General features: G+C 57.4%; 2 protein-coding genes across 2 annotated transcripts; one reads left to right on the top strand and one right to left on the bottom strand.

The window, feature by feature from the left end:
• Positions 1 to 690: 690 nt before the first annotated feature.
• Positions 691 to 8,699, top strand: BESB_005400 (uncharacterized protein; the record flags this gene model as incomplete). The annotated part of the gene is made up of 2 exons (XM_029359295.1): positions 691 to 7,664; positions 7,895 to 8,699. 2 exons carry the CDS (start codon positions 691 to 693, stop codon positions 8,697 to 8,699), a joined length of 7,779 nt encoding a protein of 2,592 aa, XP_029222208.1.
• A 1,245-nt stretch (positions 8,700 to 9,944) lies between these two features.
• BESB_005390 (uncharacterized protein) lies at positions 9,945 to 22,087 on the bottom strand (the record flags this gene model as incomplete). Its single annotated transcript, XM_029359294.1, has 21 exons — positions 9,945 to 9,995; positions 10,300 to 10,387; positions 10,861 to 11,233; positions 11,850 to 11,966; positions 12,541 to 12,616; positions 12,938 to 13,083; positions 13,745 to 13,799; positions 14,051 to 14,113; positions 14,446 to 14,538; positions 14,980 to 15,058; positions 15,859 to 15,960; positions 16,463 to 16,514; positions 16,882 to 16,931; positions 17,324 to 17,395; positions 17,676 to 17,728; positions 18,151 to 18,290; positions 19,091 to 19,386; positions 19,807 to 19,857; positions 20,361 to 20,642; positions 21,368 to 21,421; positions 21,969 to 22,087. The coding sequence occupies 21 exons, from the start codon at positions 22,085 to 22,087 to the stop codon at positions 9,945 to 9,947; spliced, it is 2,412 nt and encodes an 803-aa protein (XP_029222207.1).
• Positions 22,088 to 23,452: the final 1,365 nt, after the last annotated feature.

Raw genomic sequence — 23,452 nt, 5'->3', positions numbered from 1 at the left:
ACTGTTCGGAGTTGACCCAGTGTGAGCTCCTGCGGCAAGGAACGGTGTTGCCTCCCAGGGAGACACACGAAGACGCCGAAGCCGTGGACGCGTAGAACTGGGAGCGCACGCCCAACAGGCGTTCAAATACGGCGCTTCATCACTGCACATGTGACTCCTCCGGTGAGTTAGCGCCTTGCTTTTTGACCAGAACAGCGAAAACACAGGCACCTCTTCACTGTAGATCGAAGGGATTTTTGTACGCACTTTTTTGACGGTCGTAGCCGCGGGCAGCTTTTCCAGCTGCAGCCTGCCACGACCTGCACACGACGTCGTCCGCACCAATGCTGCTGCATGCAGGCATTCTTCGGCGTATGACGGCAGCTCGATGAGACAGAACGGATGCGCCCAGGCAGTATTTTGACAGAATGAAGCTATGATTCGCTTGTAGCTTTGCATGATTTCACGAGGAAGGCTGGAAATCGAGCAATCTTCACTGTTCGAGTCGCTGCCTCGCCAATGCCATCGCACACACTGGTATTGCGCCCGTGCGCTCCTCCGAGTATCGCGGCATTTGCTGCTTCACTCCGCAGACTTGAATGCCTTGGTCACTAGCCTGTGACCTCCGACTGAGAGTGCCGAATTGAGGGGCTTGGACGACGCCCGTGCGCTAGAGAATCCGTGTTTTCTCATGTAACCCGCGCGCCGCTCATGACCAGCCGGGGCTCGAGCGGAGTGAGCCGGAGGCCTGGTCGCCGTTCCTTTCCTTTCTTCTTGCGGAATGATCAGAAGAAATGGAACGGGCGGCCCCTTGCCAGCTCCGCGTGGGGATCGCGAGCCGCTGAACCAGGCAATGCGCAGAGCGACAGGAAAACCGACCCGCCAACACGCGGCCATCAAAGCACACTCCTGGAGTTCTTCAATCGGGGAAGTCAGCGGGCCCCGTCCGCGGCTGGTCTCATGCGTTCCTCTTCAGAGCCTGGCGAACGAACCGAGCCAGAGCCTCGCAGCAACTCCGGCGTCGGCGAGGCGCTGCGCGTGAGAAGAAGCGAAGCGTATGCTTGTCAGGCGACAGAGTGCTGTGTGGTAAGTCGGCACAGCGATGGAGATGCTTTCTGCGCCAACTTCGCCGTGTCAACCCACACCACCCCCCAAGGGCCCCCGGAAGTCATCCTACTTTCCAGCGACGACGACGAGGCGATCATCCCGGTCGCAGTCGACGCTCCCTGTCAACCCTCCACACAAACAAGCTCTTTCGCCGTCGATCTCTCGTGGCACGCGAATGAGGGCTCGTCGCACCCTTCGCGTGCTGCCAATGTTCGTGAAGGACCTCGAGACCCGAGACACACAACCGATCGCGGAAAACGGGTTACGCGCCCTCCGGGCGACCATTCGCCGGCGCCTGTCTGCAACGAAGGCATTTCTCTATCTATGTTAGCGAGGCCGAGTCGGTCGCGCTGTACGAGCATGCCAGACAGTCGCGCAGCAAACTCTGTGGATGCTAGCTCGCGTCGAGAGGAGCTTCGAGGGAGGAATGTCTGCGACGGGGCTAGTGGCGCTGTATCGCCGTCGTTGGTCATCCCCGGCGGACCTGCCTACGTAAATGGCGCAGCGCCGCCTGTCGGTCTCGCCGCGTCAAGTACGGTCGGAGTGGAGGCGCCCGGTGTGTTCGTTGCCTCCTGCGAGATGTCGCCCCTCGAGCGCTCACAGTTCGGCACGGAAAGGATAGCAGAGACGGCGGCGATGGAAGCTCCCGCTGCGCCGTGTTCCAGCATGAGTCACCCTCTGCGTGGGCGAGGCCTCGCCTGCGCGACAGAGGATGGCCATGCAGAAAGAGGGACTGCGCCGAATCGTGCCGATACTCCTGCGTGTGTCTGCGGATCGGCTGACTCGCAGCCGACCTCCGGAGAACGCAGTGCAGATGCGGGCCCCGCGTGGATGTGGAACTTCGCGGCTCCGGTCTACGCGTGCCTCGAGGCGAGCTGCACCTTCAACGCGCATCTCTTCTCTCCCTCCGAGAGGCGCGACCTGCGCCGTCTCGCCCGCCTGCTTGCTTTGCCGCTCAGCGAGTCAAACCAGCCGGGGATGGGTGACGAAGAGAGCGACTGCGCGGCCAGACGCGTTCGCGGCAGCCCCGCTGAAGACGCCGCAGCGACGCCGAACCTGCAGGAGGAGCCCGCGCCCGAAGGATCTCGCGAGCTGTCTCCAGGGGCGCGGCTGCTGCTCTGTCGACTGCTCCTTCAGTTTAGCCGCACCCCGCGAAGGGAACTCGAACTTCACAACTTCGCACAAAACGGCAACGGCGAGGGCGACGGCGGCGCGGCGCCAAACACGATTCGAGAGCCCGACGTGTCTGCGGGCCACACTCGCTCCGCGCCGCCGGCGCCGTGGCTGCGCCTTGCGGCTCTGCTGAAGAGGAGTAAGAGAGAAGTTGCGGATCCCCAGGCCGCCCTCCGCGAGCTAAGAGGCGCCGGCCTGCTGGGGATCTGGGTCAGTACGCGCGATTTGCAGGTGCTGGACGAGGCAAATCAGAGGGATGGGGCGAGTGCATGTCCTGCGGGCGATGGAGGAGCCAGCTGCAAAGTGGAACTTCCGGGGGGGCCGTGCCAGATCGGAGCCTCAGCAGGGTCGATCAGCCAGGGCCCCTTGAAGCCCATCAAAAGTCACTCTGATCAACGCGCCGCCCAGGGAGCGTCTCAATCTAGTACTGTGTGCGCAGAGGCAACGGCGTCTGTCGCGGGCAGCGCACCGTTCCAAGGCGCCGCGCCCAGCGCGGGAATCGATGCACGCGAGGCTCCGACAGGAAGGGCCGAAACTGGTGGAGCGGTTACCTGCTTCTGCAAAGAGAGAGAGGCCTCCTGTTTCTCTTCGCACAGTGCAGCGGCTGCCACTTTGACGGACAGCCTGATCGCGGCGCTTCACTGTTTGACCGCGCCCGAGCTTCAGCGCGTCGTGACGGAGGTTGAAGCCGCGGTGTCGTCTCCGGGCGCCGGTTCCGCCTCGTCTGCTCAGTTTGCAGACTTTGCCTTCTCGCCGCTGGCGGCGCGCCTTCGGCGCCTGCTGCCGCCCAACCGGCAGGCGCTGAGACACTCCCGGGGCGAGCGTGTGGGGCCGGCTTTCAAGCGCCGCCTAGACTGCCTCCGCTTTCTATGTCTGGCTGCCGAAATCGCCTTGGCTTCACACCGCAAAGCGCAGGGATTCGACGGCGGCCTCCTGGCCTCGGCGCACTGGGAGCCGACGCTTCATCCAGCACCGGCGCCTGGGGGGGGCGGCAGAACCGCAGCCTCTGAGTCGTTGAAAATGAGGAAACTCACTCACTTCTTCAAGCCTGCGTCCTCACCCGGGTCATCGCAAGGCCAACCCAAAAACAGCGAATCAACTGCCGCGGCAAAGGGCAACGGGGCAACAGCCTCGTCACCGCTGCGCCAGAAGAGAGAACAGCCAGGTCTGCGTGACGCAAGTACCCTACAGGAGTTGCGGCGCGCTGCGCCGTCGGATGAACATGCTCCTCCGAGCGGGCACGCGCTACGGGAGCCTGCAGAGGCGGACATGGGCTTGTCCGCCCGCACACCGGGCGAAGGATTTCTTGAAATGTTGAAGGAGATTCTTTTGAGCTGCGTAGGACCGCTTGCGTCCTTCCCAGACGCAGACATGCTGCGCGCGTGGCTGGTGGCCTTCTTCTCGTTTCATGTCGTCCACAGCGCCTTCCTCAACTTCACGACGCGCAGCGCGCCGCCCGCGTCTGTGCTGTGGACTAGCCGCTTTCGCCCCGGCACTTTTCTGTGTGGCTATATGGCGCCTTTGGATGGCGACAACCATGCGGAAGACAGGGAGCTGCGTGCATACGAGGCCGCGGAGACGGCTCGACGGCACCAAGCAGAGGAAACCGTCTTCAGCTTGGTTTCCGCCGTTGTGGCGCCCGCAGTCACGCGCCTCTCTGGACTCGTAACGTACCAGCTGCAGCTCCAAAGGCGCCAGCAAGGACCTGCGGAAGCGGCTCAGCCCGAAGAGGATCCTCACGAAGCGGACGCGGACGCCAACGCAGTTGAGGGCGACGCTGAGGACGAAAGCGAAGAACCGAGCGAGCTGAGCTCGCCGGCGCCCTCGCGACGGCAGACTCGTTCCACATACGAAGAAGGCGCTTCCCCGGAGCGCGCCGGCGAACAGCAGGTGCTTGGCATGGCGACATCTTCTCAGGAGGCGTCGCGCGCTGGAGCGAGCACGATAGAGGAAACGGGAACTCGGGAGGGGGGATCGCCACCCGATAACCTATCCACCGCGAGCCTCGATCTCTGTGGCGCGTGTGGGCGGCGTCGCGCTTCGCGCGCGCCTCGATACACACAGCTGGAGGTTCCTCCTCTTCGGTGTGTCTGCTGCTGCTGCGAGTACGGCAGGACCGTTCAGCCGGTGTTCCCGTCGCGTGCCGCTCTCTTCGTCTATGCCGCGGCGCTGCTGCAAAAGTGGCGGCTAGCGGCCTTCCTCTGGGGCGGCATCGCCCCCTCGTCTCCCGCGAGAGGTCCGGAGGAAGACCTGACAGAAACCGCGGTGCTCGCCATCGTGGCCGCCGCGGCTGAGACGCTGCGAGTGCATGTGCAGCAGCAGGAGAGCTTGCTGTACAGACACTTGAGCGAGAGTCTCTCGAAACGCGACGGAGAGCCCGGCGCAAACGCAGGACGAGAGGCTCCGGGGATCCTGAGGAGGCGCGTTGATGAAATCGATCGCCCTGAAGGTGACACCACGGACGACGGTGCTGCCGAAGACCGAGGCGGAACCTCTACGCGCCGCACGCGGATGCGGCGACCGTGTCTGACAGGAGACACAGAGCGAGGCGCGACGGGCGAGGCACCTGCGGAGTCGTCCCGTTTGAGAGAGGCGCTGCTGGCAGCTTCGCCGCCCTCCAAGCTCGTCCGGTTCACTCCGCACTACGTGTGGGCGGCGACTGTCTCTCACGGTCTCGAACTGCTTGAGCAGACAAAGCGCCACCAGCAGGCCGTGGAGCTCCTGCGGCTGCTCCTTCGTTTCCACGATTTGCAGCAGCATCTGGCGCACTGCGTTTCTCCGGGGCGTGAAGGAGGTCTCCTGGCCGCCTGGCTCCTTCGCGCGCCCGCAGCTGGCGAGGAAGGGGCCTCCGGAAGCGACCGGCAGACGTGCGCGGCGGCTTGTCGCCCAGATGCCGTCGGGGAGGCGCTGGCGACTGACGATGATCCTGCAGGGCGAGACGCCTTTCGGCGTTTCCTTAAAGATGCCCTTCGGCAGGAGCCCGCACGCTGTCGCGCCCTCTCGCGGCGCGCAGGCCAGTGGTACAACCGGCTGATGGTTTTGCTCAAAGTTCACCTCAAGCGTCCGCTAGAGGCGCTCGTGGCTGCCGTCGACTGCCTGCGCGAGCCGCTGGGCGCGGTGCCTCTCGCGGAGCGCTTCGAGGTCGGCAAGCGCGCCACTGCCCTCGCCAAGACCCTCGCCCTCGCCGCGGACAAGCAGGTGAAAAAGCAACTGCGGGAGACTGGGCGCAGAGCGGCGCTCGCTGGCCGCGCAGGACGCGCGAGGCGCCCCGGACGCAGAGCGGCAGCCCCCGACGGAGAGAGCGAGAGGGACGCGGAAGTCGGCGGTGCCGGCGACAGGCTCCCAACGTGCTGGAACGACGTGCTGCAGCGTGTGGGGCGGCCGGCGGAGCGCCACGGCCCTCCTCTCCCCGGGGCGGCCCCCCGCGCGATGCCGGCGCGCTCTGAGAGAGAACGCGACGCGCGGGCGGCTCCCCCAGAGGACGTGGAATCACGAGACCGCGCCTGCACTGAAGCGAACCGAGCAGGCTCGCGCGCGGCCGCCGGCGGAAGTTCGAAGAGGCGCGCGCGCTCGCCCCGCTCCCCGCCAGAGGAGGTTGCCGCCGCTGGGGTGTGTGACGAGGGGGCCGGAGGCCTTCTCGTGGACGGAAGGCCGCCACAGGCGACTGCCTTGCCTCCGTGGACGCGGTTTTTTCCGCGCGATGTGCACGCGAGGCTGCTGGAGACGGAAGTGCACCAGCGGGTCATCGAGACGGAGCTGCCACACACGGTTGTCTACGCGAGGCCGCTGGAGGCGAGTCAGCAGTCCGGAAAGAGCAGCGTTTTCTTCGGCTGGGACGGGCAGCTCCTCAGCGTTGAGGAGCTCTGCCTACAGAACTACGCCATGACCGGCGACTGGCGCGGCTTCCACGACGAAGGTCGGAGCCTCCGCACGCTTTTTCGTCTCCTGATGCTTGACATGCACATGAGAGAAGGCGACGTGTGCACGCGAGGCAGCCGAGCCCAGGTGTCGGAGCCCGCGCGAGGGAAGCCGCCGGCTGGAGAGGGCGGCGAGTCACGCGACGGCGGAAGCAGATCCGCGGAGCTTGAGATCGAAGCCCTGTGCGGCGCGGGGGAGGAGGGGCGAAGCCGCGAGACGATCTGGGAGGGATCCGCGGACGACCCAGTGCAAGCCGAGCTATCCCAGACGCATCGGGCGGGCACGAGCGGTGACGCACATGACTACGGGGAGGCCACCGCGACGCGACAGGAAACAAAACGGCGGGATGGACGCGAAAAAGCGAGGAGCTTCGTTTCGATTGTCTTCTTGCCGCCGGCGGACCCCCTCGCGCCCGCGTGGCTTCCTGGAGCGCAGGCAGGGGGAGGCGAAGAGGCGCCACAGACAGAGGCCTACTCGCGGGACGCGGCACAGGCCCGAGAGACCGACCCAACGCTCGAAGAAGACGGCAGTCAGTGCGCCGCTTCTCCACTCCCGGAGGCGGACAGCGCGTTCTCGTCGCTGGGCGACGCGGTGGCGAGGAGAGAGCGACAGGTTCAGAAGCAGCTGGAAGCGCTGGGCAACGCGTCCAGACGCGAGGTCGCCGACCTAGCAGGCGGCGCAGTCCGCCGGCTGTTTGGCATGCGCGTGCCGGGCGTAAGTTGGCGGGGGCCCTGGCAAGAGAGAGAAGAGGACGAAGAGGCGGGCGAGCGGCCCGCGGACGCTGCTGGCGACGTGCCGCGGTCGGCGCAGTCCGAAGAGCAGGCGAGTCTGCGTCGAACGGAGCAGAAGCCGGGGAGTCGCACAGAACGGCTCGGGGACGCCCGCGATCCACACAGCATGAGACCCGCCCAGGTTTCGTCTGAGGCTGTACAGGAAAGAGACGCTGACGGAGAGCAGTCTGAAGAGGCGGCCGCACACGCGGATCCGAACGCCCGCGGCGGCAATGACGCGGCGGCAACGTTCGATACAGACGGCCCTTCACGCGGACTTCGAGGCTCTGCTGGGCCGGGGAGTGATTGCGTTCTCGCAGGGGCGAGCGAACCAACCGCGCGCCTCCAGCGCGCAGCAGAGCGGGAGAAGGCGAGAGAGGCATGCGCTCAGTTTTTCTCGATGCTGGCGTATGGCATCGGAGGCAAAGGACTCAGCGAGGCGTTCCGCCTTCTCTCTGAGGACTTCGCTTACTGGGGGGGAGGCCTGCCAGACTTGCTGCTGTGGCGGCGCCCGTCTGCGCACCCGCAGATGCGAAGCGAGGCGTCCGGCTCGTCGGCCGAATACCGTAGCCAGGAAGGGGCCTCGGGGGACCCTGAGGCTGAGAAGGCCGGCTCCGGCGCTGACAAGGCGAGCGGTGATGCATCCCCAACCTCTCTAGGAGAGATCCTTTTCGCCGAAGTCAAGGGGCCCCGTGATCGTCTCTCGGAGAAGCAACGGTGCGTCTAAAACAGGAAAACCAAGAACTCTGGCACCAACACATTGCACGACACGCGTTTGCATGCATGTGCGCGTGTATTTGGCCCCGCGCTTTGTGATTCACGATACGAAGGCAGGGAAGCTCTCGCAGGAACAGCATCCGAGACAAGAGGACTGCGGCGCTAGGACGTCTTCCACACTGTGCTAATAGACATGTTGTGCCTCATGTTTGTCTCGGCTTTGGCTGCAGGTGTTGGCTGGCGCACCTTCTCCGCGCGGGCGTTCCCTGCGAGGTTTGCAAAGTCCTTCCCCCGTCGCTCGCCTGCAACGACCGCGGCGTGGGCGTCAAGGCGCTTTCGCGGAACGAAAAGGGGCGACGCACAGCGGACGACGGTGCCCCAGCGACGGGGGAAGCGGGTTGGAAGACTCTCTGCGTCTCCGTGGCCTCATCTGACGGCGAGACCGTCTCGCAAGACGCAGACGTGTCTGGGAGCCTCACGCCGAGCGACGGGCCGCAGCGCAAGACGGCTCACACACTGGGTCTCGCCCAAGAGTCAGAGTCTCACGAGGGGGTTGAGGAGGAGCTTCAGGTCTCCCAGAGGGAAGCAACAGCAGTTGAAGACGAGCGCACCAGGCTCAGGTCCTCACGCGTGTCCGTCAATCTCCAGAGAAACACGAAGCGCGACAGAACGAGCTCGCGCTCTTCTGAGGCGCGGCAGCCGTCGCCGGGCTCTCCCTCGAAGGACTCCGAAAAAACTGAGGGGGGCGCGCGAGCAAGAAAGACTGCGGAGGGGCCTTCACAAGCGCATCGCGCTGCCCCAGTAAACCCGTCAAGACGAGACGAGGAGAGTCTGGAGGAGACTGGGGTGAGGCTCTCCACTCGGGAAGGCGGCGGGAGCAACCGACGGCGAGCCTCCGCCGGATCGCGTCAGAAGGGGCAGAGAGGAGCAACAGCGAAGGGCTTGCCGCGAGTGAGAGTCAGGGCCGAGTGGGATGAGCATGAAGCAGACAAAGTCGAGGCCCTCTGCCGGAGGCTGCGGAGAAAGGGCAGGTGAAACAAGCAAATCTGCCCAGTTCGTATCTCCGGTGGATCTACGCAGTCCCCTACTCATCTTGCCATCTATTTTGCCTGTGCTGCTGTAAACTTCACTGCTCTATTTGCAGCTGCACTGCCCAGTTTTCTTGCGGCGTCCCTTGTTCCTTCTCTGTCTTCAGCTATCTACCTCTCTGATTGGTAATTTTTGTTAAGGAGTGGAGCCGCCGGTTGCCGGCGAAGTGTCTTTTTTTTGTTGCGATGTGGACTTGTTTCTGGGATCTTGTCAAACGTAATGCAGGTTGTACGCTGGTTTTTTGTGGCGTGACTGCCTTGTTATGAGGACTGTGGTGTCTCAAGCTGGAACCGCGCCGATCAAGGCTGGGGTGTTTTGTTCATTTCGAATGTTCTATTCAGCTTTCTGTTGCGAGTGAATCCGGAGGCGACCCAGCGGTTCCTCGCGTGTAGGGTGCGCGTGCGTGCTGAAACGCCCCGTGGCGTCCCTTGTGTGATTACGTAGAAACGGCAGTCCGTGTGTCTGCATTTTTCAGCTGCCACCGCTTCACGGACGGCTGGAGCAGAACTAGACTAGACCCGCCACACCTGAGTTTACCTCAGCGCAAGCAGGTTTTCGTTGGAGAGTCCAGCGCAGTGCACGCTGGCGTCGCGTATGAAGAACGTAATAGTCGTAGCTAGATTATGAGTAGCTACCATCTCTGTGCAAACGGTCTACATTCCAGAACTGTATAACTCAATCGAATAATCGATGACCAAGCGCCAGGTGTACGCTCGGGGAAACGACCCAGCGGCTCTCACTGTAGCCGACGCTGTGAGCGCCCCCGGTCTTGGGCAGCAGGTTAAGGGTGTCCCGTAGCAGAGGGAACGTGTTTGTATCTTGCATGTGAGACGTAAATCAATCTTCTAGGACGAGAATGCGCCAAGGACGGACTTGGACTGAATACCACGCCGTGTCATGACAGCGTGGATGAGAGTGACCAGGCGCGAGAAAGCGCGCCGTTTGAAAACAAGCGCACCATTTGTGACCGGTGTGGAGACTCGACGTTTTACAAGAACTTCCGTTTTCGCGAATCAGGTTACAAAACGCAGCTTCGACGACGGCTGGGAGGGCGCCCGCCACGCTGATCATCTGCGGTCAGCATTGCTGAGCGGCCACTGAGCCCCTTGCGCGGCTTGCTCTGTCGTGATATTTGAGGCAGCGTGTGAGCGGGGGTCCGCTGAAGAGGCGTGCGGGCCTTCGCATGGCAGTTTAGCCTTCGAGATCTGCCGGTCTCTCTGGGTCGACCTCCAGCGCATCCGCCTGTGAATCCGCGAGGCGCGCCGCAGTGCATGCACATGGAGCGTACAAGTCCACCCACGGTGGTCCTGCTGTCGCGCACTACTCGAGGGACAAGCGAAAACGCCAGGGTGAATTTACATCGGTTCAGTCGACAGCGAGTCAATACCGGATTGGTCGTGCACGTCTTGCGCACACGGGGGCGCGCGGACTCGCCTTCAGCGGAGAGGAGATGCGAGGAGACTACCCTCGCGAAGCCAGCCCTGGCGCGTACCTACAGCGGAAAACGCGAAACGTGCTGCGCCGAATGCGGACTGTATCTGCTCACCGTAGCGGCTAGCGGCGCGGGGCCGCCGTCCTCAGCGCCCAGGGGCTCCAGCTGGCTGTGAATGAGCTGATTGAACACAGGCGACTTCCTGAGGGCCACGCAGGGAAGCGAGTAGGACGAAGCAGAAACCATTTTTACAAACCAGCATAAAGGACGTGCGTCTCTATCTAATCATCTCTAGCTATCTGCATGTAAAGAGATACAGTATCAGAGTGTGGGTAGGAAGATCCCTCAGCAACGCAGCGTATATCTATCTCTATGTCAATATATATATATATATATATATATATATATATATATATATATATATATATATATATATATATATATATATATAATCATCGAGTGAGTGGGCAGTTCCGTCAGCAACACCACAGGCATATGGACATATATATATGGATATATATACAGGGATAGACAGCGTAGGGTATCGGTACTGCCGTAAGTGGAAAGGCCAGCGGGTGTGAGGTGTTCCTCTAGACTGCTGGTCATTTCGTTTCTCTGTTCTCGCGTGGGCTTGCTGTCTCCCCGCCCCCCTGGTTACGCGAGTGTCGTCCTCACCGCATCTCGAAAACGATTGGAATCCACGTTCTTATGTGCTCGTGGTAAGCGACTTCCTGCTGCTGTTCGTCGACTTCAGCTTCCGCTAGAATGCCGGTGACCTCCTGCACAGAGAGTCTACAACTTGCCACCACGTCCGCGTACCGCCGCTCGGCCGCCGCAGCGGCGGCCCCGGCATGGCTCCCGCCGTGGGGCTCCACGGCGCCCGACGAGGGGGACCCCAGGCCCCCGGGACTGGGTGAAGGCCCCGAAGACCCAGCGCCGGCAGCTCCTCCAGCTGACGCGGCAGACGCTGGGCGCCCAGCAGAGGAGCTGCCTGCAGAAGAAAGCAGCCCGACAAAGGCCTCGCGCAAGCTCTCACTCTCCAGCAGGCCTTAAGGCGCAACGCCGAGCGCGCCCCGCACAGCGCAGCGGCTATCCATGCAACGGCATATATTTTTTAATATATAGCGAGCCGCCGCTGGCCGCCACACCGGCTCTGCGAAGTTATCGGATGATGCTGTGTGGACTGAAGGCAGCTCCAGTCTGGCGTGCGGGAGTCTAGAGAGCTTGGGCCTTCGGACGCGACAAAGTGAGCAGCGCGGCCAATGCGTTTTTCGCAGCGGAAGACGCCTCGCCTCTGGGACGGGGATGTAAAGAGCCTGTCACGCATCCACTTCTGTTGAATTTTTCCTCCCCTTTTCGCCGGGTGACGTGCATGTACACACCGGTATATGCATGTTTATATGTATAGGAGTGAATAGTCCTGCGTCGACATAGAGCACCTGCTAACCCGGCTAAAGGTTCTTCGGAGACTGTACCATTTTCTGTCGCATGTTGTCTGTGCACCCCGCCTGCGCGATTATCCACTTCCAGAGGTGAGCCTCGCACCTGCGTGCGAGGCTCACCTCTGGAAGTGGATAATAAAAGACGCGTGTATATTTATTTCGACATTCATGTGCACATTCTCTGTTTGCAGCCTTCTGTGCGGCCGCGAGAGCGCGCTTCACCTGCAGGCTGCAGCAGCTGCGCTGGAGAGCTGCGCAAGGCCGCGCCCTGCGGATTCGCGCCTGCACCAGCGGCCCAGTAGCGCATGGCGGAGAGGAAAGTCTGCACGGGAATAACTCCTGGCGAATCAACACAAAAACAAACGCGGAAGAACAAATTAACAAGCGAGGAGGTATGGGCGGCGCTGCAGCCAGATAAGGAAACAGCATGATGCGTTCACAGCAGGACAGCTGCGACGAGCGGCGCAAAAGAGCCATGCCACATGGACTTGACGCACAAGCGACAAACCCTCCCAGCCGATCCAGACCGCCACAGAAGTGCAGGAATGTATGTGGACGTGCGTAGCCAGAAACAGTGTGGCAAGCGTTTACGTGTGCAGTCCCTAGTCTTTGAAACACGGCAGTGAAATTCACACTCACGTGGGTCTGTGCATGAGAAGTGAAACACCCATGAGACGCTGCCTGGTACGTCGGAAGTCTACAGCTGATGGTCTTTCGTCAAAAGAAACTAGTATTATTGGCGCGGCAATCTATAGCGATTACATATATACAACTATATATACATACAGGCATATGCATATATATATATACATACATATATGTATGTATATGCTTCGAGTTAAAAACAACGCTAGTCTTGACGAGGGCCTGCTCACCCTAATACGCGTGCGGTCTCGTTTTTCTCCGGGGTTACCTCTGCGCTTGTCGTCGATGACAGTGAACAGGTGAATGAGCGTCTTCTCGACAGTTTCCTTGTCTGGCAACTCGCCCTAGAGGCGCACGTTCACAGCGTATATATCGTGTATATATATATATGCAAGAAGACTACACAAGCTAGGATACATATATATATTTATATATGTATACATGCATACGTGAATACGTGTATGCATGCAACGCGCACATAAATGTACGCACCATATGTAGATATGTGCACCTAGACATCTGTTGTACGGTTTACGGGTACGCGCTGGCGTGTATGCTTGTTGTTTCACAGCCCAGCACGCTGATTCTGCGCTGCTTCAAACGCGTTTGCGTCCATGCTTGACTCGGTGTTCTCTTAGCTTAGCTGCTTTCGCGGCTGGTTTTACCTGTTCGCTGTCTTCGATTCCGTCGCCCCTGTGCATGCCGGGCTCCTTCACGCTCTGCTTCCGCCGCGACTTGCCGGTGAGGCCCTGGAGTTCCTCCATCTCTGCACGCGCCGCTGCATCCGCCGCCTCCTTCGCAATGAGCTCCGCTGAGAAACGAAGCGTCGCGATCGCAGCATGAGCGGAAAACATGCACGATCGTTATTTCTGCCCTCAGCTTGATGCTGTGCGTGGAAAGGCTTGTGGAGATACACACCTCCGGTACACACCAAACGCGCGCCCGTGCGGACGCTGGCCTTTCGATTTAGCTGCTCGAGGACTACGCATATCGCCCCGCGTAGGATGGACGCCCCGAAAACGTGGCTCGGCTTCATTTTCTCTGCGTTTGTGGAACTTAGGAGGAGGCTGGTGTAGCTCCTCTCCGCTGCGCACTGGGTTGATGCAAGTGCACATTCCCCAGGCGAAGGCGTGATGCACATACGCACATATGTACATATAAATATATATGTATGTGCATTGCCATGTATACATATATATATGTATTTAGGGAGATATATCTATCCGTCGGAGTATGTCGCAGCCCCGAGGTGAGCTCGCTGTCTCCCACTGCGTTTGTGCTCGCTTTAGGCTGCCTCAGTGGAGGCGTATTATTTGCTCAGGTTCAAAAATGTCGGCGTTTACATTCAAACGTATCCCTTGTGCATGCATGCGCGTGCGCGCACGCGCGGGCCCCGTGTCCAGTTGCGACCCACAGCTTGCAGGCTCTCCCCAGACAGGAAAACAACACAAACCTCAAAGTCGCCAACTGACCTCGTTCCATGAATAGCCTGCAATCGAACAACTGAGGCGCCACCACGCAAACGACCTGCACAAACGGCACCGGAAAAAACAGAAACGCAGAGAAAACACGCCATTATAGAGCGCCGTAAAGCGCCGCGAGTCGTGCATGCCACGGAAGGGGCGCTGCAGATTCGCTCTGCCGCTGTGGCGCCGCGCGCAGAAGCGTCCTCAGGAAAATAGGATTGAAGCCGCATCCAGAAGGCGTCCCTCCCCGGCTTGCCACAGCCTCAGATTCTGAAACTGAAAGTCGAGGAAACGCTATTGAGCGAGGCTCACCTCCAGCAGGTGGGCGCAGTGAACGAGACCCAGGCGGTCAAACGTCAGCATGCAGAGCAGAGCCTGAACGGCGCAGACAGAATTTCGGGTTTCTGAGTTTCCACGCGACCGCCGCACATGCACAGCGTATACGCAACGATATTTCTCTCGACACACGCAGATGCAGCCGAAAAAGGAAATCCGCATGCAATTTCAGAGGCGGCGCCTCCCTTGAGCGGGAAGAACGCTTTTCCAATTCCGTAGTTTGCCAGGGGAGTTCGCTGGCAGGTCTCTTTTTGCGGATATAATAAAGAGGGTGTCTCCGCGGGTACAAGTCCCCGAATCCACTTCACTTAACAGAAACCCAAGAAACCTGGCAAGAGGTGAACCTTGATTCCTCGTCGGCTAGGCCTTACGTGGATTTGCATTCTCGATAGACAGAGCTGGGTGCCGCCGAGGACTTCCCGCAGTATCCAGAGCGGAAGAAAAGAATGTTCGTCGCAGCCTATCTGGGAAGGGATTGTAGGCGAGAGGGCAGTTGGACTGAACCAATCGCGGGGCGCAGGCGCTTTGCAGAACGTCAAGGTGTCGACACACTGTTTCAGTACGAACCGGCGCATGCACGCTCATATATGCCTGTGCGTGAGCCTATATATACGCGTGTAAGTATGTATGTGTATAAACATCCTCGTTTGTCAATTCGCATGCAGGTGTTCGGCGGTAGAGTCAGGCGGCATGCCGTCGGAGTACGTCTAGGCAATCAGAGAGGGCAATTCAATAATACGAGTGTAACATGCGCTAGCGGAGACAGCTTGGAAGTGAAAGGATCGGTGTGCCTGCTCAGGTCTACAGAGAGGAGAGATCTGTGCATCATTCATATCACTGTGAGCTCTCATCCACCGTGTTACGTAGACCTTTTTCTCTGCATTCACACAAGGGCGAACATACACCTTGTTGAGAGCCGAGAGGATTTCTTCGCCGAGCGCGGCCCTGTTGACCTCCAGCACTGCGTGATTGATGCTCTCGCGTCTGAAGGGAAAAACAATTGAAAAAACAGAACAGCAGCGCTTTCGGAGCTGTGGACCGGAGACCAGCCACGACCCCGAGCGCATTTCAACAGCGCCAGCCCCCAACGAAGTAGTGCAAAACAAATTGTTCGACTCAAACGTGATTTCCTCGCCCGAGATGAGGCAACTGGAGCTACCTCTGTTGCATGAAGCACGACCGCAGAAGACTGTCCTCACACGGCGACACAGATACGTTCGCAGTCTATACAGATGTACATATATATGCACGTATGCATATATGTTCATATATATACATTAATGTATACAAATGTATGTCTGCATGAGTTCGCACAAACACCCAGCGGTAGAAAGGAATGGGGTACACGAGTCGGAAAAAGTTTTTGAAAACCCCCCGAAGGTCAGGAGGAGAGTTCAGGAGGGACGCAGGCAGAGAAGGCGGTACGTCTGTGCGTACAGGCGAGCGCTCGGAAAGGATCTCGCATTATCTAGGCATCAAACCGCATGCATGCATGCACGGGCGCGTACGCGAGAAGGGCTTCAAGCTCACAGGCCGACCCGCCACGCACCCTCGAGGGAAGATAAAATTGATGTGAAACTATCTGCCTCCAGGGTCACATACTTGCAGATACGCATACAAGTGTACATATACATATCTAGCTATCTATCTACATATATATAGACAGGTATATTTTTGTATCGTATTACTTGGTATTGGCACGCATATGCAGGCCTTGTTGTGCGACTAGTGCTGGTTCAGCGTGTTGAGATGTTCCTGATGGTCGCAGGCAAAAGGACGATTACCGCAGAATTCTCAGCATGCTTGGAAAGGCGTAGAAGCTGACTGATCCGTTCTCATCCGTCGGCGCCATCTGCATCAGCAGCGTCACTTCTCTCGACGAGAGCCTGAAGAGAGAAGCGGAAGCCCTGACTCACTGGTTTATGCACTCAAATGGAATTCCCAACAGCAAACGCTGCTACCGAATCAGACAATGACAAGCCTACAAACAAACTCACGTACGCGACCCGACCCCAGCTTTCGCACAATCCTGCCTGCATTTGAATTCCGTAAAAAATCTTTTCTGATATCAGAAATGGTGTACGCGCCAACGAGTCGTCTTAGACTTCTACCGCGGCGGCATGCTGCTGGCGAAATAAACGAAGGGCGTTTTTCTCTCTGCGACATCTGCAGCTTGAACGGGTCCTAGCCTCTAGCAACGCCTGGTGAAACGACGGTGCCGCGAAACCGGAGAAACGGCGCGAGAGCTCTCGCTTGAGCTTCTTAGGGTAGCCTCGTTTCGCAGCTACGCTGATGCGCCTCGGAACTTAAACGTTCCCTCGAAAAGACAAACGAGCTGCTTTTTGTGAAGCAGAGTGTCTGCAACACACCCCGACATCAGATGCGTACCTGTCTGCGCGACTCTGCAAGCAATCGAGAAAGAGCCCCCGGGAGAGCTTCCCTGCACCACAAATCCATAAATATGTAAAACCATATTTAAATGTGTGTCGAGGGTTGGTTCTTTTTGCAAGTGAATGTGTTTCGATTTTTGGGCCAGTGGACCCGGAGAAGAGTAGACTCATCTACAGACCAGAGTCCACAAAGGCTCGGTCACGTGAGCAGGTTTGCACTTCTCTTGGGCGCACAGGTGCTGAGGTATCTGGACGCGCAGAGGGTGCCCTTTTTGAAAGTAAGGCATCGGCAGCATGCTAAATAGGGTGGGAGCGGAGATAATCTAATGTGTTTCTTCATTTATGAACATCAAAGAGCATTCTCTACCGATTTGCCCGTGGGTCAGGAACCTGAGAGGGTCGCGGTGGGGTGCCGACCTGTAGCCGCTGCTGAGGACTCAGCGCCCTCAAAGACCTCCCTCAGAATTCTGCGACAGAGCCCCGAGCATGGGCGCGAAGAGAAGATGCAAGTCAGCACAGGACAAAGCTCCGAATGTGTACTTTGAGCCATGTGAGTAAATTCAAACGCATACATATGTAGTCGTGCGCACGCGTCGCTGTCTTTGTGGCGAGCCCATCAAGAGAGGTCGAATCACATACTACGGTAAGCCTCTACCTCTCTGTATATGGTGGTGTTCGCATGGGCGTTTATACATATCTACACATATATAATTATATGTGCACTCGCGGGCATTCACTTGCATATATGCACTGATGCATATATATATATATATATATATATATATATATATATATATATATATATATATATATGTACATATATGAATGATACGCTTATGTTCACATGGTGTTGACTTGCCTCCAGGTGTCTTCCATCTCGTCTTTGTAGCAGAGCTGAATTGCCTCATCTGTGACGCGACACGGGTTCAGGCTGCAGGTTTGCCAAAGCAGCGTGACACAACTTCTGTCGTGCAGACCGCGCAGGAACAAACCCCAAGACAGGATCGCAAAATGCTCTAGGAGAGGCCGCCGCCATGCACCCGCCCAGCCCCCCAAAGATCCTCCTGCCGCTACACGCACGAGGCTCGCGTCTCTCAACCCCCCGTGTGGGGGTTGCGCGGCACGTCTGGAGGCCGTAACTAACAGGTCGCAGACCGCGTTCGTGTCTTCGCGTGTTTCGCTGCGAAAAGGACTCGCGGATCGTCGCTCACCCCCCTGAAGCCTTGCGTCGGTCTCGCAGGGTCCGAATAATGCTTGGCGCTTGCTGCACGCGCACGCATAGATCTGGAAAGCTGTGAACGACGCACGTACTCTTGCGCATCTCACGGTTCTTTGCAGCCGAATGAAACACACAGTGCCTCTCGCACACGGTCAACAGCCTTTAAGGAGGAAATCGCCCCGGCAGTGACGCAGTTGCATGTGTAGCTGCCTAGAGGCAGGAGGCAGGACGCTGCAGCGTGGGTTTCGTCGATCTTCCTACGAGTCTGCTGGCCGCATTTTCTATATATTTGCATTATTATGCGTGATGGCCCATACGTGGATAATGAGGGCAGATATGGGCACCTATTAGCGTGTGTGTGTGCAGAGCTTGAGCGCTGCACAAACTGCACGGTGAGGGATTGTTTTCTTTTGTTGCTCGTGGATGTGCCCGAAAGTCGGTACGTGAAGGGCTACGTTGCGATATACCTCTACGAAGTCGCGATAGTGAATGTAGCCTTGGCGGTCTTCGTGCGCGGCTGATGCGAGAAGCAGCAGCAAGTCCCAGCGCTGGAGTCCAAGGGGGGACGCAAGGAGAAGATCTGCAACTGTCCTTTGCGGCAATTTCCCTAGAGCATAAAGTCAACCAGAACATACAGAACGGTAGCAGAGATGCACATGGCGGAGAGGCGGAGGGGACGAACTTCTTGCTCTCGGCTTGCGAGAAGAAAACGAACAGAACCAGAACCAGAGACACTAAAGAAGCCAACAGACGACCGTGGATGGTCACATGCATCAAACGTAGCATGCCACTGCGGAAGTTGATGTCCAGCTGCTGATGCTCACGCGTGCGCAATTACGTGTGCGAAAAAAAGATCTGTAGACGAACATGGATTCAGTGGCCGGACACAGTTGTTAAGCACCCACACAGGGTTGAGCATGTATATGTATATATATGTGTGTAAATCTGTATGTATATATATGTGCAATCCCGACCCTCTGAGAGAGCGGCGAGTTAAGCGGGGCATTTCTGCGTTGGTGTATGAACGGAGTTTGGCAGGTCCTCGACCCCCATGCTTTCACAATGGTGGTGAAGTAGAGACTTTTATAGCATATATGTTTGTGTCCACAAAGATTTTCGCCTCGTCCGCTTTCTAAGGCGCTTCCATCGGCGTGAGCCTTTCGGAGTTCCCCAGGGCAGCGATGTAGGAGATGTGTAAACAGATGGCGTTTCGTCCTCTCGACTCAAGTTCTCTGCGCTTGCCGTCTTCCATGCCGCGTGCAGCAGCTGGTCCGCAAACTATGCACGCCCCTCTCAAGGAGGGGGAGTACAGACGGCAGTGTGTGCGCTGCAGAGACACAGATGTCTGCAGGGCCGTGCGAATGTGTGGATCGGCTTCAGTTTTGCAGCTGCGCCTCTTTGTCCGACCTTCTTTGGCCTCATCCGCAGCGTCAAAGACTTTCTGCAGGACGTGGGAGAGCGGCAGTTCCTCCTGGGGTGTTTCGAAGAGCATGCGCGGCGTAAGGATGCCTTCCTGGCCTGCGCGCGCCTCTGTTTCTGCGCGGCGCGCAGCCTCAGTAGCTGCTGCACTCAGCGCCTCTCTCTGCGCGTTCGCCCCCGCCGCGAACTCTGCTTCGTGCGCGGCAGACACGCATGCCTCCTTCTGCGCCTGCAGCAGCGCCTCGATGGCGGCGCCAGAGGCTGTCATCCGGCTGACCTCGAATCTGAAGGTCACAGGAAGACAGACACTGCAGGCATCCGCGGACCATAGAGTGTAGAGACACACGGATTGATGCCCGCAAACACGGGAGGGGACGCACGGCCAGTTTCAGCCCGGCAAACAAAACGGGATTGCGTCTACGGAGGTTTCACAAGCGAAAGCACCACCAAAATCTTGCGAGACTGACAAACCCTCAAACGGCATGGCCAAGAGTCCCGAAAGCGGCCAGCTGCTGTCTCTCCACCGAAGGCACTCTGTCGGGTTGAGATCTCATTGATGCGAGAGAGGAGGAAACATCTATCGAAATCCCAAGGATGAAGGCGAACCGCGAAGCCGAACGTCATGGCACACGTGGCTCCTGTGGGCAACGAAAACAACGCTGCTCGAGGGAAAAACATCTATCGACAAGTTCGTTCTCGCTTACGCTGTCCTCTGCGTGTGCTGCCGTCGCAGCTGAAGCTTGTCGCGCACAATCCTGCAATGTCTCCATAGGCGAGACTCAGTTATTTTACGTCTACATATATTTGCGTGCCTATAGAGAGGCGTATACATACTGATACAATCGTAACTGCGTGTATTCGGACGCCGTTGTGCGTTCATGTAGCCGCCAAAGACAGAGGCAGGTACAGCCCACACCTGAAGGTGCCTCTCCGTCAATAAAACGTTTTTAATCTCTGTGCGTGTATATGTACTCATCTGGATGCGCTCACAGCAGATGCGCTTATACTAAAGCACAGTCTCGGAACGGAGGTGACCTGGGTTTTTGATCGCATACTGAAGCGAAAAAGCTGAGCTGGGTGAATTATCAATCCAGGCGCCCTATACTGTATCTCTTGGTAAATGCGTCATTTGTGGATATTGCCTGCGACGTCCTGTGCCTGATTCCAGGTTTGCACGGGCTATAAGAGTCAATAATCTTGCTCACTGAGCATCTCGGCTGTGATATTTCAAGATCCCTGGTGTAGATGCAGCGCCTACCGGTCGATCCATCGCTCGAATTTTCCAGGTACCAGCGTTTGCTCTGGCGTGTGTTTCAGGTCTTGATTCTCAAACCAGAAGAGAATTGGGGGCTGGCCGTCGGGCTTTTCTGCAATGAGCGGCGAGTTCCCAACTGCTGCGTTGACGTCATCGAGGGATCTGCCGGTCACTTGGCTCGCATGCAGACTTTTCAGAAACCAACCTCTCAATTGAAAATGCACGTGAGCTTCAGCCTCCGGTACCGGCTTTTGTGGCGTTGGGCTGCTCAGGGTCACTCTGTAGCTGCGGCAACAGGGGAGAAGAGAGTTTTTGCATGGCATCATCGCATGCAGGCCGAGCGGTATGTCACGCAAAATACGTGTCGGTCTCGATGTGGGGTTGGGTATTTGTCTCCGCGAGGTGTGTAGATAGCAGTATTTCGGTCTGTGCACTGACATTGCTCAGCACGGACGAATTTTGCAGGAGGAAACCGCCGCGGGGTACTGGGTCAATAATCCTGCCACTAAGCATGCTTGAGATGAACATGAGAAAACTTGCGAGTTTAGATGCAGTACTGTCTTGTGAATCTGGATACAGTATTGTGGGCATGCGTATGGACATGCACACGGCCACATATGGCGACGCATATGTGTAGATGTTTCATATATTTGGGATCTCGCCTTTGTTCCCGTATCATGCAGTGCGCAAAAATATATTATAATATCGATGGCATTCGACAAGCTTAGGAGCTCCGGCGGAGATAGCCAGAACAAAGACGGAGGTATCGAGGCAGTTGTGCTTCTCCTCCCATCAGTGACGTGGCGCTGGCATCCGCCGCTACGCCTTTCGGGCTAGCGCGCGCAAGACGCATAGTAGAAACGTACATATGTGCACTGGTACACGCAGCAGTTTTTCTTAAATATAGATGTACGTATGAATACACTGTGGTACTGATGTGAGATTATCCAGAGGGTTCCTTTTTCGGGTTCGCATCGGGCGCCAGTAGAGAACAGCGCAGCCCCCCTTACAGGAAAATGTCGGCGGTTGGATTGCGCTCAACAAATTGGATGGAAAATTCGTACCTGCGCCGCCAACAGCAAAACCACGCATTGGATTCGAATTAAGATCCAAGGAGTTCCGTCGCTAGTACGTTCGGCTCTGCCAATCTCCAAAGCTTTTGAAGCAATATGAACTTCAGAAGCTTCGGCACGTTACGCAATACGACCAAGGCGAGGGGATGGGTCGACCTTCCGTCGATTCGGTGTCACGTGTCTTCACGGCGCCGCGGCTACCGCGGCGCTTTCGTAGCGGATTCGTAGACATTGACGGCTATCATATACCCAAGTGTTGAACATGCCCCAGTCTGCCGGCATTCGTCGTTGCATGTGGAACCCGGTCACGTCCGGACAGACGACAGCTTTGTTTGTTTTACAACAGCGACACAGAGTATTTCAGGCTGCCGTTGTGTGGAAACGTGCATGCACGGCATCATCAAACACCGCAAACAGTCGGATTGCCGTTTCTATGTTCAAGAACTTGCTTCTGCGTTGACAGATTTATGTTGACATGCCACTACTGTGGAATACTGTGCCTGGAAGTTACTCTTTTCTTTTCCGACTCCCGACTCACTTGTTGGTACAGTTTCTCACAAGATCTGTGAGATGGCACCGTCCGGTGTGGACTAAGCAATCCGCAGAAGCAAGCAAAGTTAGCCGAGGAATGGTCAGTGCCTCTTTTACAGCCTCCATGGTTGAGCACTGGGCTCTCGAATTTCATGCAGAAGCTTTTTTGTCAGTTCCCTGCGGCATTCAAAACCGGCGACTGCAAGAGGCGACAGAGTTCCGTTACGAACATGCGGTGGATCGCGTACCGAAATGCCATAGATTTATAGCTCGTTCGACGCGCGACTCACTAATTGATAACAAAAGCCATCGGGTTGGCAGTTCCTTTTAGTACGGGTAGCAGAAAATGTAATCAGCCAGCGTCATGGCCAAGCCCCGAGACCTCGAGCACAGTTCATCCCGCGCTGGACTGATCTTCCATGCATGCATGCAGATATATATATGCCGGTTAATCTTTGGGGCATGATCTGAAGATGAAACACATTGGAGTCCCCTGGCAAGAACGTAGCACCCTCAGGACTTGCTCCTCAGTAGTTCAAACTTGATGAGCACGGAGGTTCGCAAACATGCCGACAGAGAGTCGAGTCAGTTTTGACGATCTAATGCATACAGAAAGAGCTCGCTTGTTCATGACATCTCAACGCAAGGCAGAACTTTCTTACAGCGCCTAGCCCGTCTGCTGGATCAGGACAACGGAAACACGGGAGCACGGGTTATGAAGCTCGCGACGCAGCGAGTATCTCGCAGAGCATTGGTTTTTAGCAGATTGACGTAAACAGCATCAAATCGCCAGAAACGTGCCCGTCAAAAAGTCACACATATCGGGTTTTCTGCACCCGAAGCGCGCGTTAGGGACGAAGTCCGCTTTCGTGCGAGTTCTGGGTTCAGCGGAAGACTGAAGAAGCATATCGGAGAAAAATGTTTCCAGGGATGGTGCTGTCTCCAGATTTGTTCCCAATCGAGGTTTTGTGGGACTCGGGCCGACTTCTAATGAACCTCGAATATATGCAACTGTGGAGAAACGAAGACGGTGAATTGATAGAACTACGTCCTGGAAGGGCTGGCGTAGGCAGAGCGAGAAGTGGTTAGGAGCTCTACTAATTGAGCCTGAAGCCTTCTTGTCAACTACGAATGCCACTTTACGTTTCGCAAGCCTGCGGCTAACATTGTTACAACACATGTTCCAGACCAATGCCTTTTTTCTGAACATACGTCTTGTGCTCAGCGCTGACAGGGTGACAGTACATGGTCTCACAAAACTAACAGAGTGGACAGCACCACGTTGTCTGCACAGACTGGTTCGAGTTTTGCTCTGGCTCACTAGCCGTCCCACTGCGCGGCATCTTCGACAGCACATTGTGTAAATGGCAGCCGCACTCAAGCACGCTTTCAGAGAAATGATACGGGTTTATGCATGTTGATTCGAAAAAGCAGGTACATCCATGCGTGCCAACTTGCACACACTGTTTCACAAGCAGAACCAACATTACG

This window comes from Besnoitia besnoiti, chromosome I (genome assembly GCF_002563875.1).
Source record: "Besnoitia besnoiti strain Bb-Ger1 chromosome I, whole genome shotgun sequence".
NCBI classification, from domain to species: domain Eukaryota; phylum Apicomplexa; class Conoidasida; order Eucoccidiorida; family Sarcocystidae; genus Besnoitia; species Besnoitia besnoiti.
The sequence above is the reverse complement of the archived record's forward strand: the minus strand, read 5'-3'. Positions and strand labels throughout refer to the sequence as shown.